General features: G+C 32.9%; 1 protein-coding gene across 1 annotated transcript in view; it reads right to left on the reverse strand.

The window, feature by feature from the left end:
• gprs (speckle type BTB/POZ protein) overlaps window positions 1–17503 on the reverse strand; it is a 59303-nt gene that overhangs the window by 20884 nt on the left and 20916 nt on the right. Inside the window, 3 exon segments of the mRNA XM_088229412.1 lie at window positions 888–1005; window positions 14591–14629; window positions 16124–16259. Of these exon segments, the coding sequence (XP_088085538.1) occupies window positions 888–1005; window positions 14591–14629; window positions 16124–16259 (293 nt within the window).

Consider the following 17503-nt stretch of genomic DNA (forward strand, 5'->3'; position numbering starts at 1 on the left):
AGATTTCGGTTTAATACCTTAAATAATAAAAAAATATGAGTATAAATTTCAGCTCAATATATTTTTTTGCTTTAGTAGTATTGTACCGGTATATTAGAGCGTGAAAAAAAACCAAATAAAATATGAAAAAAGGATACAAAAAACATTTGAACTGAAATTGAAATATTGTACACATACGAGTACATAGATTTAAAATAAAGTTGACTGGAATCAGTTTCTCCCAAACAAATAAAAAATCGGTATTTCTTTACGAACGTGATATAATATGTACATAATATATTCCAAGGAAAAGAAAATACATTGCCAAGTTTATGTAGTCTCTGAATCGGTGAGTGAATATAATAAAAGGGAAATATCACGGTTTTATTGTAAAAAAAAATAATTAATAAGCGTATATGAAATATTGTGCAGCAAAAAAAAAAATTTTTGGCTTATTTTGATTAGTAACAAAAAAATACGATATTTTAATTTTGAATTCAGGCGAAAACGGTCCTTTGCATTCTTTAAGCTTCTAATACATCACGATTCAAGTATTTTGAACCTTGTTTGTGACCGTTTAAATTTAAATAGAACGTCGTCACGAATTTCGAAGTCACAATTATGAAGGCCAAACGTGTCGCGTTTTCTTAGGGACATATTTTTTGATAATTTATTTTTTTAAGTTTTGTATGAAAACATCTCTCCAAAATATCCATCGTGATTTCAAAAATATAATTAATTTTTATAAATCTATTTCATATGCTTTTTTCGGTATTTTTAGGACATATGCGATATTTCTCTATTAGTAGATTTGTTAATGTACGCATTAAAATTTATGCGATTCGTTATGCCGAGGACGTCCAAGCAGCCATGACAAATTTCATTCAAAATTTATTATTTAAACTTACCTAGAAGTGTTCTCGGCTGAAGCGTGACGCAGCCGGTGTGAATATACTCGATGAGTTGCCTGAATACGTCTGGCTCAAATTCTTCAATGATGAGGGTCTGATGCTGTTGAGATGAAGGCTAAACAAAAATGAAAAAACTTATTCATTATTTTAATAAACCCTTTGAATTTAAAACCTTTTTCTCATGGTGGTGTTTTAAAACACATACAAAATGAAAAAAATATTACAGTTTTTAGATTTTATATCGTATTTTTATAGTAAAAATAAAATGTGAATAAAATATAATACATGTATATATATATATGATATAGATCTTAAAATAAATAATGTTTTTAAAAAGGCTTTAGGTGTGCCTGTTATGTACATACATACATACTTCTATTTTTAATTTTTGTATTCCTATTTTGTATTTTTTTTCAAATCTTATAACTACGATATCGTGTACCTACTAATTTTTTTTTTTTTAATTTCCTAAATATTTAATATTTTTTAAATATATTTTCTTGCTCTTTACTGTTAAGTTAGTAGTAATGATTATTATAAAAAATAGTGTAATCATATATTTTAAGGTGAAAGATGTTCACTGACAGGCCATAAAAATTGGCTTGGTAAGTCCTGTAATAATAATTATAAAAAAAAATTTAAAAAAAATTAATTAAATAAATTTGAAAAATCTCAATTAAATTCCTGAATGGCTAATTCCAATTATTTTTTCTTATAAGTTTAAAAAAAATAATAAACAAGATTACAATATCTGTAATAAGTTTAAAGTAAATTTAAAGAATTTTTTTGAACAAGTGTACAAACTGCAATAATTTTCAATTAGTTTGAATGTATTTTTATTTTCTGTTATTGTTTATATATCCTATGTTTTTTATTTTTTTCTCATGTATTGTATATACAAAATATGTTAACTCTAATAAATAAATAACTTTAATAGTGTAAGTCACTCTCCAAGCACAAGAGTTAGTCTCTTTTTTGGGAGAGTTACAGTTATAACATTTACTAGCTGTATAAAAGTAGATCTGTATAATTTTTTTTAAAAACATGTACCATTTATGAAATGTAAAAATAAAAAAAAAACTATAATAAAACTGTTTTAATTATATGGACTGTATTTTTTTTAGAATTGGTACAGTGAAAATATGTTATATCATTATGTAATGCAATTTACGTTTAGAGTAATCTTATACTTATGATACATTCAAAGAACCAGAAATGTTTTTGAAAAATATGGTGACCTGACTTATAATTATTTTTATCAAGTTCATAATTTTAATATTAAAATTTCTTAAATCTCAAATTATATTTTAAAAAAAAGTCATTTTAGTAAAATATATTTCCGGCATGCGTTCTTAATTTAAACCTTCATTGTGCAATACTTGTAAAACTACAAACCAGTCCGCCCATTAGTACCTAAATACAAGTTTTCATAAAACTTTAAGAGTGAACTTAAAGTATTTAACATTTTACCGTTTTTTTTATAAAATTTGTAGAAGTTTAACATACGAAAAAAATGGGTAAAGACATTTGCAGTGGGATAATTATTAGAAACATTCAGATGAGTGCACGAATTTCCAAATTATTAAATAATTCACAGTATGTAATTTCAGTAAGTACATAAATCAATAAAATTCATAACATTGATAACATCAAAAGCGTACCGAACAAACTAACATATATTATATAACATAATATCGTATCTACAATAATAATATTAAATCAATACAAGAGACAAGACACTCGTCCAATAAGTGTGAATTTTGTGATAAAATGTTTTAATCTGAATTAAATCGGTCAAATTACTTTGTTTCTTAAAAGAAACAAAAGATAATTCAAATACATGCAATACTGATACGAGAAAAAGGAAAAAGATAACATTTAAACGCCGAAAATATCATATTAAAACAATCATCGCTTATTTTGGAAAAACTTTTGACAATTATTTATATGTAAAAAATGAAATTTTCTGAATGAAACTGGGCGCTTTCAAGGTTTTTGTATGGTCCTAGTTCCCAGAATAAACAACTTATTTAAAAAACCGCTTTGAACACGCCAACGGTAAATATCTAATGTGTAAAAATATTACTGTTCTAGTTTCATAATCCAGGAAGAAAACACAGGAATAAGTTCGTATGAAAAAAAAAAACAGACCGCGTTTCCTATTAAGAACAAAATTATTTTTTTACCATAGCAACTCTACAAAATCATAAATATCCTGATCCAATAAGTTTTCTTCCTTTTTCAAAACAGTTGTCAGTCGTTTGTTCTGTGAGTAAGTCACGCGTCGGCGTCGGCGTCGGCGTCGGTCTGAACTGTAAAACTCTGATAGGTTCATATTATGATCGTATCATCCTCTTAGTACATAGTTTCGGAAGCAGTGAGAAGTGTTAAATTCGAGTACAATGTAAATTACCAGTAATATACTTCTTTTAGCTACTAACACGATACTGCACCGGTATCCGTGAAATCGGGAAGTAAATTGAAATGCAAATAATAAAAACCAAAATAAGGATTTGTCCAGTGATACAATATTTTCTATACAGTCCACACCATCTTTTAAATTATCTTGTTATCAGTTTCAAGAACTTTTAAAATGATGAGACATTGTAAGAGTTCATTTTAAAAATGAAATAATCATCGGAATGAAAAAACATAATACTTATTTATTTAATCTGATTTTTAATTTGAGGCCGTCATCGCAAAAGTGGCCTAAAACTTGTTAAACAAGAATAACTGAAACAGGGATTGACCGGATTTACAGGAAATTTTAGCACGTTTTAAATTATTTGTAGAAGGTTAGTCAGGAAATAAAAATTGAGGGTTAGACCACTTTTGCGCTGACGACCTCATTTGTCTTTTTCACCAAAATGAGTTAAAATATTATTACACTCAACGCTAATGTAGATACTCTACATTATTTTTATATAATTTACATATTGTGAAATAAAAATACTCGAATATATCGTGCTTATTTTATTTTATTCAAATTACATCAATATTAAATTCTTCTATGTGTGAATATTAAAATATGCTTTGTTAAGTTCATCAAACGTTTTCGTTTTGATTAAATTCCTGGCGCGTGATAAATGCTTTTGGAATAAAACTTATTGCGATCCTTCTTTTTTTTAAAAATACATAATGTAATAATGAAATGAAAATCTCCTTGCCATACTTCAGGTAAGATTTTTTCAAAAAATAGTATACCAACCCAAAATACACAATTTTAAGAAATCGCAATTTGAAAGTTTGGAGAATTAGAAAAATGTATTTTTTTGTTTTAGAAGATTAATGTATACAAAACAATTTTTTAAAATCTTTTGTAATAATTCCATAAACCACTTTTTTTCTTTCAGATATATTTTCATAAATCTGAAAGATTTTTTTATGTGGCGAGATGCCCAGAATTTGTTTAAGTGACTTTAGCTTATGTATTGTGTATTTAAAAATATGTTTTTCAAATAAAACATTGTTTACATGTTTATTTTTTTATATTCATCTTCAGAAATATTAGAAATATCTAACATTGAAGAAAACTATCATACTTAAAAAAATATGAAAGTTTGCCTTAAGTGGCGAAAAATTCTATCTGCTTTTAGTGATTTATGCTTGTTGAAATTTTATTGAAAATTGTGTAGCTCTTTTTCACTCACAACAAATAACTTAGAATTAACTTTTTTTCAAGTAACCTCGTTGACTTTTGCTTCAAAAAGAACGTAATTTTACGCTTTGAGTGGCATATTCAACTCAAAAGTGGACTTTTTTAGGGTATATAACTTTTTTCTGAACGGCGATGATATATCTTAAGTATTGTTATTACTAGACGTTAAATAAAACTTCATCAAATATCTTAAGTAATTGCATACATTTATCAAATAATACTCACATAAATGCATCACTAACACACATCATGCAACGTGCTTATCTTAAAAGATTAACGGAGATTATACGTTGAGGTAAATGAATGATAGAATAATTCTGATATTACAAGTAAAAACATCCCCAAAAATGACTAAAGTGCAAACATAAAATTGGTTCTAAAAGTCGTTAGGGATATTGCGATACTCTTCAGTGACGATAAATTTAGAAACGGGAACAAATCGATTGAAATTGACAATATCAAAGGAAAATGCTCACACTCTAGCTAAACGAATATATTTGGTTTCTGAGAGATGACGCGGAATTTTTTAATTTTGTTACATAATTCTGTTTGATAATAAATACTTGTTAATGTTTATTTTTGAGAACAAAAAAAGGCACCGTGGCACAATTGGTAAGACGCTCAACTGCCAAACTGGCGTCGCGGATTTGATTTCCGTCAATTGTAAGAAAAATATCCAAGAAATATTTTTTTTGGTTGGTCTGTACGTTGTGGTGTATTTTTCATAATTTGTTTACATATCCTCAATGTTTCACCTGCTGACGTGCCTCTAAAATAAAAGCTTTAGGAGTTATTCCTTCAAATAAAATATTTGCACCCGTTGAAGCCAAATACTATCATGTTAATTTACCTTGGTACTAAATTGATTGCATTTAACATTTATACTATTGTGTTGCTAAGCAAAGCTCTGAATTAAAAATCTCGGAAACAACTCGTTTGATCGTGTGCAAATTATTGCATTATCAATATACAGGATTCCAAATGAAAATTTTTTCTCCAAATTTTTAGTGAAACCGAGTTTAATTGTACGCGATACAATAAGAGCAACATGCTAATAAAAAACAATATGCATGGTAGAAAGCCATTAAAATTTTTGATAATTAAAAAAAATCAAAGGAAAAACTCCAACGCAACTAATCTGGATTGGAATTGGATTTCATCACGGAAAATCAGCAAAAGTTGACACAAAACTGATAAATGATACGAAAATTTAACTCATAGTCACAATTTTAATCAGGAAAAAATTTAATAAAAAATCGTTAATTCGAAATGTCGCTTTACATAATTAAATACACGCAAAACGGCCAACGCAGTGGTGAACTTTATGGGCTGAACTGAATAAGCTTTGTAAAATAACCCAGAAATTTTTAATGAGACTGGTTGTGCTTTCGAGGGAATATCGCTAACTCAAAAACCTGAGATACGTCAGAGGTTTGAAATAAGCAACTAATCTTTAGTTTTTCTAACACATTTATTTATTTTTTAAGAAATATATTAATAAGATAAATAATTATGCAAACATTTATTTATAATGATTTAAAAAAAAAAAATACGATGTCGATTTTAAACGTATTTGCTATCTTATTAATTCTCTCTTCCTTTTCTTATTCTTAAAGGTAGGTGTCAGTACTCCTGACGTCACTGCGGCCTGTGAAAATCTTTTGTGACGGGTCCCACGTGTACAGTTTTCACCCCCCATGGTCTTTGAAGGGCCTAGCTATTGTGTGGAAGGCAAGAGTTCTTATTTTGCTTAATCTCCCCTTCCAAGCCCAGATCCGTAAAGTATCGGGCTATTAGGTAGGGGCGAGTTTTTTTTTTATACATCTTTAGGTTCAACCAGGATCCCCGAAAATGCGGCTTCTTTTATGATGTAAAATATCAAATTCAAATATAATGTGTGTAAGTGTTTCTTCATCTGCACTGCAGAACCCACATCTAGAAGTTTCGGAATGGTTCATTCTAGCAAAGTGTTTTTTCAATCTGCAGTGTCCTTTAAATAATCTAGTTAAAACCCTCACTTGATTGCGACTGAGCTTTATTAGGTTAAAATCAAACCTTTGCAAGTACTGTTTTGTCTCTACCTAATTATAAAAGTTTTCGTAGTGTCAATTGCTTTTGCGAGTACTTATACCTGCTCAATTTTTTTCACTACTAAGATATTGTACTGAAATAAATAAATATAAGATGTATTTATTCGAAATGAAAATATATGATGTTAAGAATATGGTACTGTGCAAATATTGCATACGTACTACAGAATATCCTTCAGTTGATTTTCTAATTTACTATTTGTATTTGCAATTCTACATTTTGTATGTATCGTAATAAAAGTGTAAATATGTGTAAGCTTTCATGTTTGCAATTTAACCATACGCGATAGAGGAATGGGATTATTTTATATTCAAGGAAGATTGTAAACTAGGAAGACTTTAGTATCCGATTATGACAAGGCTTAACATGATATAAATTTTTGACAATCGGAAATTTTGAAAAGGCCATGTAAAATTTAAGGATTTTATATTGTTTTATCGAGCAAAACAAAAGGGTCATCCATTTTATCGATTATGTGTATTGTAACAAAGGAAATAAGAGCTTTTGGAAAAGAATTTGAATTAAAAGAAAAATAATTGATGAGAGGAAAATAAAAAGGTACTTGAGAATTTAATTAGAATAATTATGAGAGGAAAATTTGATAATTGTGTAAACTTTAGATAAAAAAATAAATACAAAAACAAAACGGAAAATGAGGCAATTTTATCTGGAACATGATTACATTATGATATGTAGTTTATTCTGAATGAAATTTTTTGAAAAGCGTAATGTAGTAATAGAGTGAAGATTTTGTAAAGTAACGAGATAATTCTATAAGACCATGTTATTAGATAGTGATGAGTTTATAAGTAGGCAAATGAGGTTATTAGACATTGATAGAGGTATGCAACATGAGGTTATTAGATAGTGTCTGAGGTTATTTACCAGTGATATGAGTTTATAAGTAGGATATGAGGTTATTGGATAGTGATATTAAGTTACAAGTAAGCAATATGAGGTGATTAGATAGTGATATGGGTTTATGCAGACAATAAAAGGTTATTAGACAGTAGAGTGGGCCGATGAGATAAGAAGTTTTTTAATTGTTTAGACATCAACGTGGAAGGGGTCTAAAAAGTTGCATTTTGAATCAAATTGAACAGACAATTTTTTTTTTAAATCCCTACTACTTTTGGCCCTTAACCGAGATTTGAAGTTTATAACTGTCTGAATGTTTTGTTAATTATCTGTTTTGATAAACAAAAAAAATTGTAGGTAAAAGTATAACTTAGGTAAAAATAATCACTTTATAAATTCGAACACGTTTTAAAACTACCAAAATGCAAAAAGTTTACCCTCCGCGAAACTGATTCCGTTGAGCGCCTGGCTAATGTTGACGACAACAATGGGTTATTAAAGCAATGATACCCATTTATAACAAAACAAAGTTTAACTCACGCCCGTTGATGCTTATTTAATAGGGTTTAATGCACATTATAAAATTAAGCTAGACTGATTTTCTTACTTGAATACAAAATGACAGCCGGTTTAGCGCAAACAAATGAATTTTTCGAATACTTCAAACCCTGGTTGAGGGCCAAAAGTCGTAAGAAATGTATTTTTTGATTTTTTTGCATTCCAAATAATCCAAAGGGTACCTTTTAAGACCCCTTTTATTTCAACATTAAGAAAATAAAATATCGGCCTACCCTTTTAGACAGTGCCATGAATTCAAAGAAAGGCAGTTTGAGTTTAAATAGTAGTGTGGCGGGTCGACAACGACGGCACGAGCCGAACATTGCCGAACGCCGACGTAGAGCGTACGAACGGGCCAAACCGGCTTCGAGAATACTACCGGATTCCGACCTCACCGCACGCGTCTTCGAGGCACAAAATTACCGCCAATTTAGATTTACCAACTTCATTTTATTTTGCCTAATATAGTTATTAGAATCCTTCTTTCAATGTGTTAGCTTCAGTAGTTTAGTTTCGTGAATAAATCTTTGTGTAAAACGTAAGTACCCTGTTTTACTTGCTCTCATTCTGTGCACCCACATAACTTTGTACATCACAAAATTAGGCCACCAACTAGGTGCCTACATAAAAGTGGTATACCCCGACGTTTGAACACGAAAACACAACATTAAACAATCAATCACGGTGACCCCATTCAAATTCCATAAAAATTGCGCAAAATTTCAGACAGAAATATCTTCGCTTGACAAAATTGTACAACAATTACTTTTTTTCGGTCGGTACATGAAAAATTTAAAATTTCATTTTTAATTTGATTGCACTTTTAATTTATTTGTAATTAATCAAGGTTAATCTATTTCAAGGTTAACTTATTGTAAGGTTAATTAATTTAGTATAATAGAATTATATTATAATAATTATAATATATAATAGAATTAGATTTTTCAAAGACCGAGCGAATCGAGTGAATTTTTCTGTCGGTAACAATCTTCAATGTAAATGTAACTAATAATAACTAATTCTTAACAATATTACTCGGCCGGGATTAATTCAAACAGGTGATTCATAATTTAACTAAAATTATTATAAACAAACATAATATAATACGTTCGAGCGACTCGCTCACCAAAAATCGCACGCCGAGTAATACATTCCTACAACACATATAAATTTTATTTTTTTTATTTTTCTTGAGTCGAACACACAAACAATTCACACGAACATTTACATAGGGTGCCAGATTGAGTAGAGGTACTTACAGGGTACCAGAACATAATTATTTTTGACAAATATTATATGGCGAGACAAGCGTGACGTAGGCATCCGAAAGTTTTCTCCTTGTGAACGCACTGCGGGAGTAAGTTTTTTTTTTACCAGCGAAATCTATCGGAAATATTTTTCAGCTGGCGCAGTCGTTCACAATACTTGCAATTTGTAAAATTTTATTTTTGTAAACAACTTGAAACTATCAAACAAACAGATATTCGGGCGGCTAAGCCGACGAATGTTTAACTTAGTACGTGGACATTAGTATCCATACTTTTTTTCTATATACATTATATCGTGTGACTGTACTATATATGTTTATATTTTTAACCTAGGCTATGCATGTTATTATGTGTTACAGATTTGAAGTTTTACCATAAACATTTTTAAACTTGATATATTGTACAACGGACAATCAAAAGGAATATTAATATTGAGGGGACCACTCAGGCTTGGAGAATACAAATACCTAATAGTTGGAAAATGTGTTCCGCCGTATGGTAAAATAATTATTTAAATTTTCTGTTTTTAATTTTCTTTTCTATAACTTGCACAGTACATACATAACAAATAGTGACTCTGACATTTAAAAAATAAATATTTTTGTTTGAAATTTAAATTTAAATTTAAATTTAAATCTAATAATTTAAACTTAACTTTTTAATACAACTACACTTCATTATTGAATACTTTTATTTCAATATTTTAACTTATACTGTAATCATTATTACATACATTTTTCTGAATTTTTTTTAAAAACGAATATTTTTAAACTGTAAACAATGGCTAACAAGGACAACACTGACTTGACAAATATCAACACAGCAAACAACATGTTCCACACGGATAGGATTAGCGTTAAACTACCACAGCTATGGGTGAACAACATCGAACTTTGGTTTAAACAGATAGAAGCACAATTCGAGTTGGCAAACATAGTTTCAGAAGACGCACGTTATAGTCACTTAGTGTCAAAACTTGAACAAACGCACATAGAACAAGTTTCAGATATTTTACTCATGGAACCGAACCGAGCAAAATATACGAGGCTGAAGGAAGCTATAATCCAACGCATGGGCTGTCCACAGGACAGAAGGAGAGAAAAACTGTTTTCTTCCTTACAGCTTGGGGATCGAAACCCATCCAGCCTACTTAGAGAGATGCGGACGCTAGCAATAGGTTTACAAATAGACGAAACGACGTTGCAATACTTGTGGATACAACAACTGCCCAAGACGATCCAAGCGCATTTAGCCATAAGCGAAGATGACTGGGATAGGCAAGCGACGATAGCAGATCGCCTAATACAGGTGTACACACAGGATAATGTAGCGGTAGTAGGTACCAACAATAAAAATAACATTTGTAGTTTAGAACAGTCCGTACAAGCTCTAACCCATAAGGTAGAGAGTTTATTTCACACAATCAACAAACAGCATAGTCACAACAACAATAACAATAGATTCAAACACACAACAAGTAACAGCAGTAACAATTTCAATAACAACAAATACAACAACAATTTCAACAAAACAAGCTATAGGGCCAACGGAAATAACAAGAAAACTATTCTTTGTTACTTCCACACAAAATTTGGCGATCAAGCTAAGAAATGCGTCACACCATGTGAATTTAAACCGCATCTAGCTTCAAAAAACTAGATGGTCGAATCATAGCGGAGGCGGCTGATTCAACCAACACAACACGTCTCTTTGTTAAAGATCGTGATACCGGTGTGTCATACCTCGTTGACTCCGGATCGGAAATATCATTAATTCCTAGATCTTTACACAAACGCCATGGAGAAAAGTCTAAGCTAATTCTCTATGCAGCGAACGGGACTACGATCCAGAATTTCGGAGTTACCACGGTAACACTGAATCTGGGATGTAAACAAATGTTTACATGGAAGTTTATAATAGCGGATACGACACGCCCTATTATAGGAGCAGATTTTCTCCACAACTTCCACCTGTTAGTAGATGTTAGGAACAAACGGTTAGTAGACAATACAAACGGCAAGATAGTCAGAGCATTTGACATCTCCACAAACAACAACATAACATGTTCCATATCATTAACAGACAAAACCAACATTTACCACTCACTCATATTGAAGTATCCACAACTAGTAGATATCAATAAACCATACGCAGGGCTGGATAAACACAACACAATCCACCATATAGATACCCGTGGCAAACCCGTTATGTGTAAGACTCGTCGGCTGTCCCCAGAACTACTGAGGCAGGCGAAGCAAGAGTTCGATCACATGGTGGCTCAAGGTATTTGTAGACCCTCCAAGAGTGAGTGGGCCTCTCCATTGCATATGGTGAAGAAGAGCGATGGTACTTATCGCCCTTGTGGCGATTACCGTAGCTTAAACGCACAGACGGTACCTGATCGTTATTCCTTGCCACATATCCACGATATATGCAATGACTTATTTAACTGTAAAATTTTTTCCAAAATTGACTTACAACGAGCATATCACCAAATTCCAATTAATGAAACTGACATTAAAAAGACAGCTATAACCACACCATTCGGGTTATTTGAATTTGTAAGAATGCCATTCGGACTATCATGCGCTGCACAAACATTCCAACGTCACATCAACGAAGTCACAAGAGGTCTAGAAGGAGTACACGCATATATCGACGATATATTGATCGCTTCACCAGACGAAGAAACACATGTGGAACACTTAAAAGCTTTGTTCCAGCGACTTCAAGATCATGGAATGGTGGTAAACCCATCTAAATGCGAGTTTGCCAAGAAAACACTGTTATTTCTTGGTTATGAAATTTCGGCTGAAGGCATCGGACCCTCGCCAACAAAAGTGGAAGCCATCACGAACCTCAACAAGCCAGAAACCATTAAGCAGTTGAGAAGATTCTTGGCCATGGGAAACTTCTACCGAAGATTCATACCACGAGCAGCACACAAATTGATACGACTACACGATTACCTCAAGGGAGCAAAAAAGAATGACAACAGAAAAGTAGAGTGGAACGAAGTCACTACACACGATTTCGAAGAGGTCAAGAACTCGCTGATCAACGCCACTAAGCTTAGCTACCCAGAGGAAAGCAGCAAGATGTCAGTGTGGACAGACGCCTCAGATTACGCAATCGGAGGCGTGCTACAACAAACCACAGACGGCATCAACTACAAACCGATAAGTTTCTTCTCAAAAAAGTTGAACAAGGCTCAGTGTTCATATAGTACGTACGACAGGGAACTACTAGCCATTTTTGAGACTGTAAGGTACTTTCAACATTATCTGGAGGGCAGAGAATTCTGTATATACACGGACCATAAACCACTACAATTCGTGTTTAGAAGGAAAAGTCACGACAAAGAAAGCCCCAGACAACTCAGATATCTAGACTACATCTCACAGTTCAGCACGGACATCAAATACATAAAAGGAGAAGACAACGTCGTCGCCGATACCTTATCAAGAATCGACATGATCGAACAAGAGGCAAACATATCGTTCGAAAAGATCCATAAAGAACAAAGGCAGGACAACGAACTACTCGCACTCTTGGACGACAAGAACACTGCTCTGAACCTGATCAAAACCAACATGCAGGGACAAGAAATCGTCTTCGATCTCAACAAAGGCAACATGCGACCGTACATCCCAAAAACGCTACAGAGATCTTTCTTCAACCAAGTGCATAACCTCAACCATGCAGGAGCCGACGCCACGACCAAGACCATCAGTCAAAGAGGCGTCTGGAAAAATATGAAAGCAGACTGCGCAGCTTGGACGAAGGCCTGCATACCCTGTCAGAAGAGCAAAGTCAACAAACACACGAGGACACCGATCATCAAGATCGACATGCCGAGACAGAAATTCTGCGTGGTCCATGTCGACCTCATCGGACCTTTTCCACCATCAGAGGGACTGAGGTACTGCCTCACATGTATCGACCGATACACTCGATGGGCGGAAGTAATCCCTATCGCAGATATCCAGACCCACACAATCATCAGAGCCATCTGGGACAACTGGATTGCGAGATACGGCGTACCGGAGAAAATTATAACTGATCAGGGTAGGCAATTCATGTCTACGGACTTTAACTTGTTTTGTTCCAGATCAGGCATAGCACACTCCAACACGACGCCTTACCATCCACAAAGTAATGGCATGATCGAGCGATTTCATAGAACGCTGAAGACGGCCATTAAAGCTCACCACCCTGTTCCGTGGACAAAATCGATCAGCACCATACTACTCGGACTGAGGGCCACACTGCGCACGAATGCAGAGCACTCAGTAGCAGAGATGCTGTATGGGTGCAAACTAAAGTTACCAGCAGACATCCTGGAGCAGACGAACGACTACATTGACCCGGACTCCTACACTAGGCAACTGGTAAATTTCATGCAAAACGTCAAACCAAGGCCAGTCGAGCACCACAATAAAGGTAACGTTTTCATCCACCCGGAACTAAAGAGAGCCACACACTTGTTTCTGAGGGACGACAGAGTGTACAAACCCCTGATGCCGAACTACAAGGGGCCCTACAAGGTCATCACCAGGGCGGAAAAGACGGTAACACTGGACGTGGATGGCGAACATAAAAAGGTTTCGCTGGACAGGTGCAAGCCGGCGTTCCAGACAGCGGAAGAACGAGCCAGTCCAGCAGAAACGGAAACACCAACAGAACAACCGGCATACACAACGCGTAGCGGCAGGAGGGTGATACAGCGTCAGTTTTGAAAAACAGATTTCAAAACTTGGAAGGGGGCTGTGTGGCGGGTCGACAACGACGGCACGAGCCGAACATTGCCGAACGCCGACGTAGAGCGTACGAACGGGCCAAACCGGCTTCGAGAATACTACCGGATTCCGACCTCACCGCACGCGTCTTCGAGGCACAAAATTACCGCCAATTTAGATTTACCAACTTCATTTTATTTTGCCTAATATAGTTATTAGAATCCTTCTTTCAATGTGTTAGCTTCAGTAGTTTAGTTTCGTGAATAAATCTTTGTGTAAAACGTAAGTACCCTGTTTTACTTGCTCTCATTCTGTGCACCCACATAACTTTGTACATCACAAAATTAGGCCACCAACTAGGTGCCTACATAAAAGTGGTATACTAAAGTAGTATTAGTTTTAAAAAAGCAATATGAGGTAATAAGACAGTGAAATGAGTTTATAGGTAGGCAAAATGAGGTTATTAAACAGTGACATGAGTTTATAATAGGACATGAGATTAGATTGCGAGTCGGGGCGAGTTATTACCTCTTGGATAGGAGCCAACTGTTGCGCGTACACAGAACGCTGCCAGGCATACACATAATAAATAATACACATGTTACATCGCGCAAAGGGTTGACATCTGCTAAACGAACATATAACGCTCCCTTGAACAATCATTTACATACATCTACACAAAGATTTAATTGTTTATACTCGCAGATAATATTTTTTGAAAGTCGAGGGAACGTCGTTTTGAAAGGGTTATTTTTTTGGTAAAAAAATACTTCGAGGCATCGCACAGGGATGTAAAATTTTGAAAAATGGAGAAAATAATGTATTTGGTTAATTTAAAAAACAAAAAAAATATGTGCGAGCGTCGAAATTTTTTTTTCTTATAAATAATTACATTGTTTTGGATAAGAGGATACACGATAAGCCTTTCAAAGCTGGAAGGGGTTGTGAGTAAGTTAATTTTCGAGCAAGAGATGAAAATATATACATTTATATGGTAATATAGCAGAGTTAACATAGCTAACACAGAGTTTAGGGATGAATGTATGGAAAACTTATAAACTATTTTATTAGTTTCGTTCAAATATATTAATTTACGTTATTATGTTAGCGAAATAAATAAATTGAATAAAATTATTTCTAAATGTATCATAATTCACAATGATTTATATAAAACAGAAACATTGCTTAAATAGGGTGTTCTTTATACCTTCTCACATCCGAAACCACGATGATCAGTATGGGCAAGAAGACATATTAGCTTATCTAAAAAAATATTTAGAACAAAGGAAATTTAAAAAAAAATATATAAAAAACAAATAGTTGCTTATTTCTGCAGGGTAGAAGTGAGAGGAGAGCGTCACAGCATCAGACTCCCCTCTTCCCCTCCTCGTTTCTCCCCTGCAGAAGTAAGGAACCCTTTCCTTTTTTTGATATTACATTTTTTTAAAATTTATTTGTTCTAAAAAAATATTTTAACCAGCCAATATGTCTTCTTACTCACGGGGTTTAATGAACATCCAGTATTTATGTACAATATTTTGAGTTTGTCCAAAATTTGGTAGACGAGGACTGAATTCAACCCTCTAGGGAGCTTTTATAAAATGCAACAGAGATGGTGAAGATTTGAGAGAAGTAAATATGGATGTCTAGGTTACTGTGTGTAAAATGACTACTTAAACCTGCAAATGATAACTCAAAGTCCTGTTGATGTCTAGACTTTAATATTATTTTCTCTAAAATGTTCTCCATCTCTGTTGTAAAATATAAACCTATAGTTTGTTTGATGTATGTTTCTGTAAATATGTATATATTATGTTATGTAATGTTTTGTGAATGGCATATTTTTCTAATTCATAAATTATTGTAATCAGTAAAGATTACGAATAAAAATTAACAATAAGACCCACGTTTTAGGCAATCATGCTTTCTTCTTTATTTTGATGCCACCATTTAAAAAAGAATTCAGTTATTTTTCCATCAAAATTATTTTTAAAAAATTTCCATACAAATGACTACAGAATATGTGTGAAAAAAAGCAACATTGTAAGCAGTCAACTTTACCTGATTAGCAGCGTTTTGGAGATTCAGTAGAGGCTCGGAGGACCTTTTCAGGAAGAGTCTTAGTTTGTTTTCCCTCGGTGCTGGTTCCTTCTTTCTTTGAGGACTAGGAGCCTGGTACAGCATTTTGTGGAAAACTCTACAAAAACAATTTTACTTCTATGTCATGATATAAATACGTTCAATTTATTTTCATTTTGTTAATAAAAAAGGCGTAAAAGAATAAATCAGTTTGACCAATTAGCGCTTTCACCCTCTTATGGGCATCTTCACCAGTCTGAAGATGCCCATTAGAGCGTGAAAGCGCTAATTGGGCAAACAAATAAGTGGAAGTCTATCAAGTATTTTTAAACTAATAACTTATATGTAAATATAAGTTTTTACATTATTACAACGGAATTCCATCAAGAATTGACCTTTAATAATTTGAATTTAAAAAAAGAATAAATATGTAACTATCATTCAATTGAACGTTTATAATAAGCATAATATTGATTTTTTGTTAATATTTATTAAGCATTTGTTTTTTGTCTATGTTCAGACGAATAAAAACTCTTAGAGTATATACATATATAGAGGGATAACAAAACACTTTACCAATCCAATGCATGTTGCCGGTTATAGCGGACTCATTTTTTACAATATGTTCTAAATGAGAGAAAGGGAGACAAAAAAAATCTGTGGGTACGGTCCTCATTTTTTGTTTTGTAGTCGATTTTAGAATTTTACGATGCTCATTTTTAAGTACGCTGCCAGTATTGTTTCGAACTGTCAAACGCTCTGTCGGTATTTTGATGATTGTTAAACGTATTTAGTGCTAATTACATCAACATTCATTATGCCGACTTGTGCCATGAAAGGATGTTCAAATAGAACTGGAAAAGGGAGAAAACGCTTCAGTTTTCAGAGGTATTTATAAAATATTATACATTTTCAAATTAATACGTTTTTTGGTAGTTTTAAACAAAAATTCACCACTATTTTTGTACTATCATTTGAGCAATTATTATAGCATTTGTTTCTGTGTAATTCAAATACCTTAAACATTGGATTTATGTGATTTAAATATTTTTTTCGAACGTTTCAATCCAAATATGTCTATAAATGTTCAAAACAAGCAAACTCGACGACCTATTACCGAGTCAACCGACATCTAGAAACAATTCTTTCTCTTTTTATATCACTGAAAGAATATGAAACTGTCGTTTATTGAATGTAACTAAAAGAGATGACAATACATCTGCGCCAATTTTAAATGGTATTTTTATGACCACTTTTTGGGCGGCTCTTATAATTAAGAATGCCAGGGCTGTGCATTACCTTAAAATATTACGTATTTACTTAAATGTTATTTATTAGTGTAATCATTTAATCATTAAATTT

Source organism: Micrasema longulum, unplaced genomic scaffold (genome assembly GCF_059751315.1).
Source record: "Micrasema longulum isolate JH-2025_06_02 unplaced genomic scaffold, ASM5975131v1 h1tg000051l, whole genome shotgun sequence".
NCBI lineage: Eukaryota > Metazoa > Arthropoda > Insecta > Trichoptera > Brachycentridae > Micrasema > Micrasema longulum.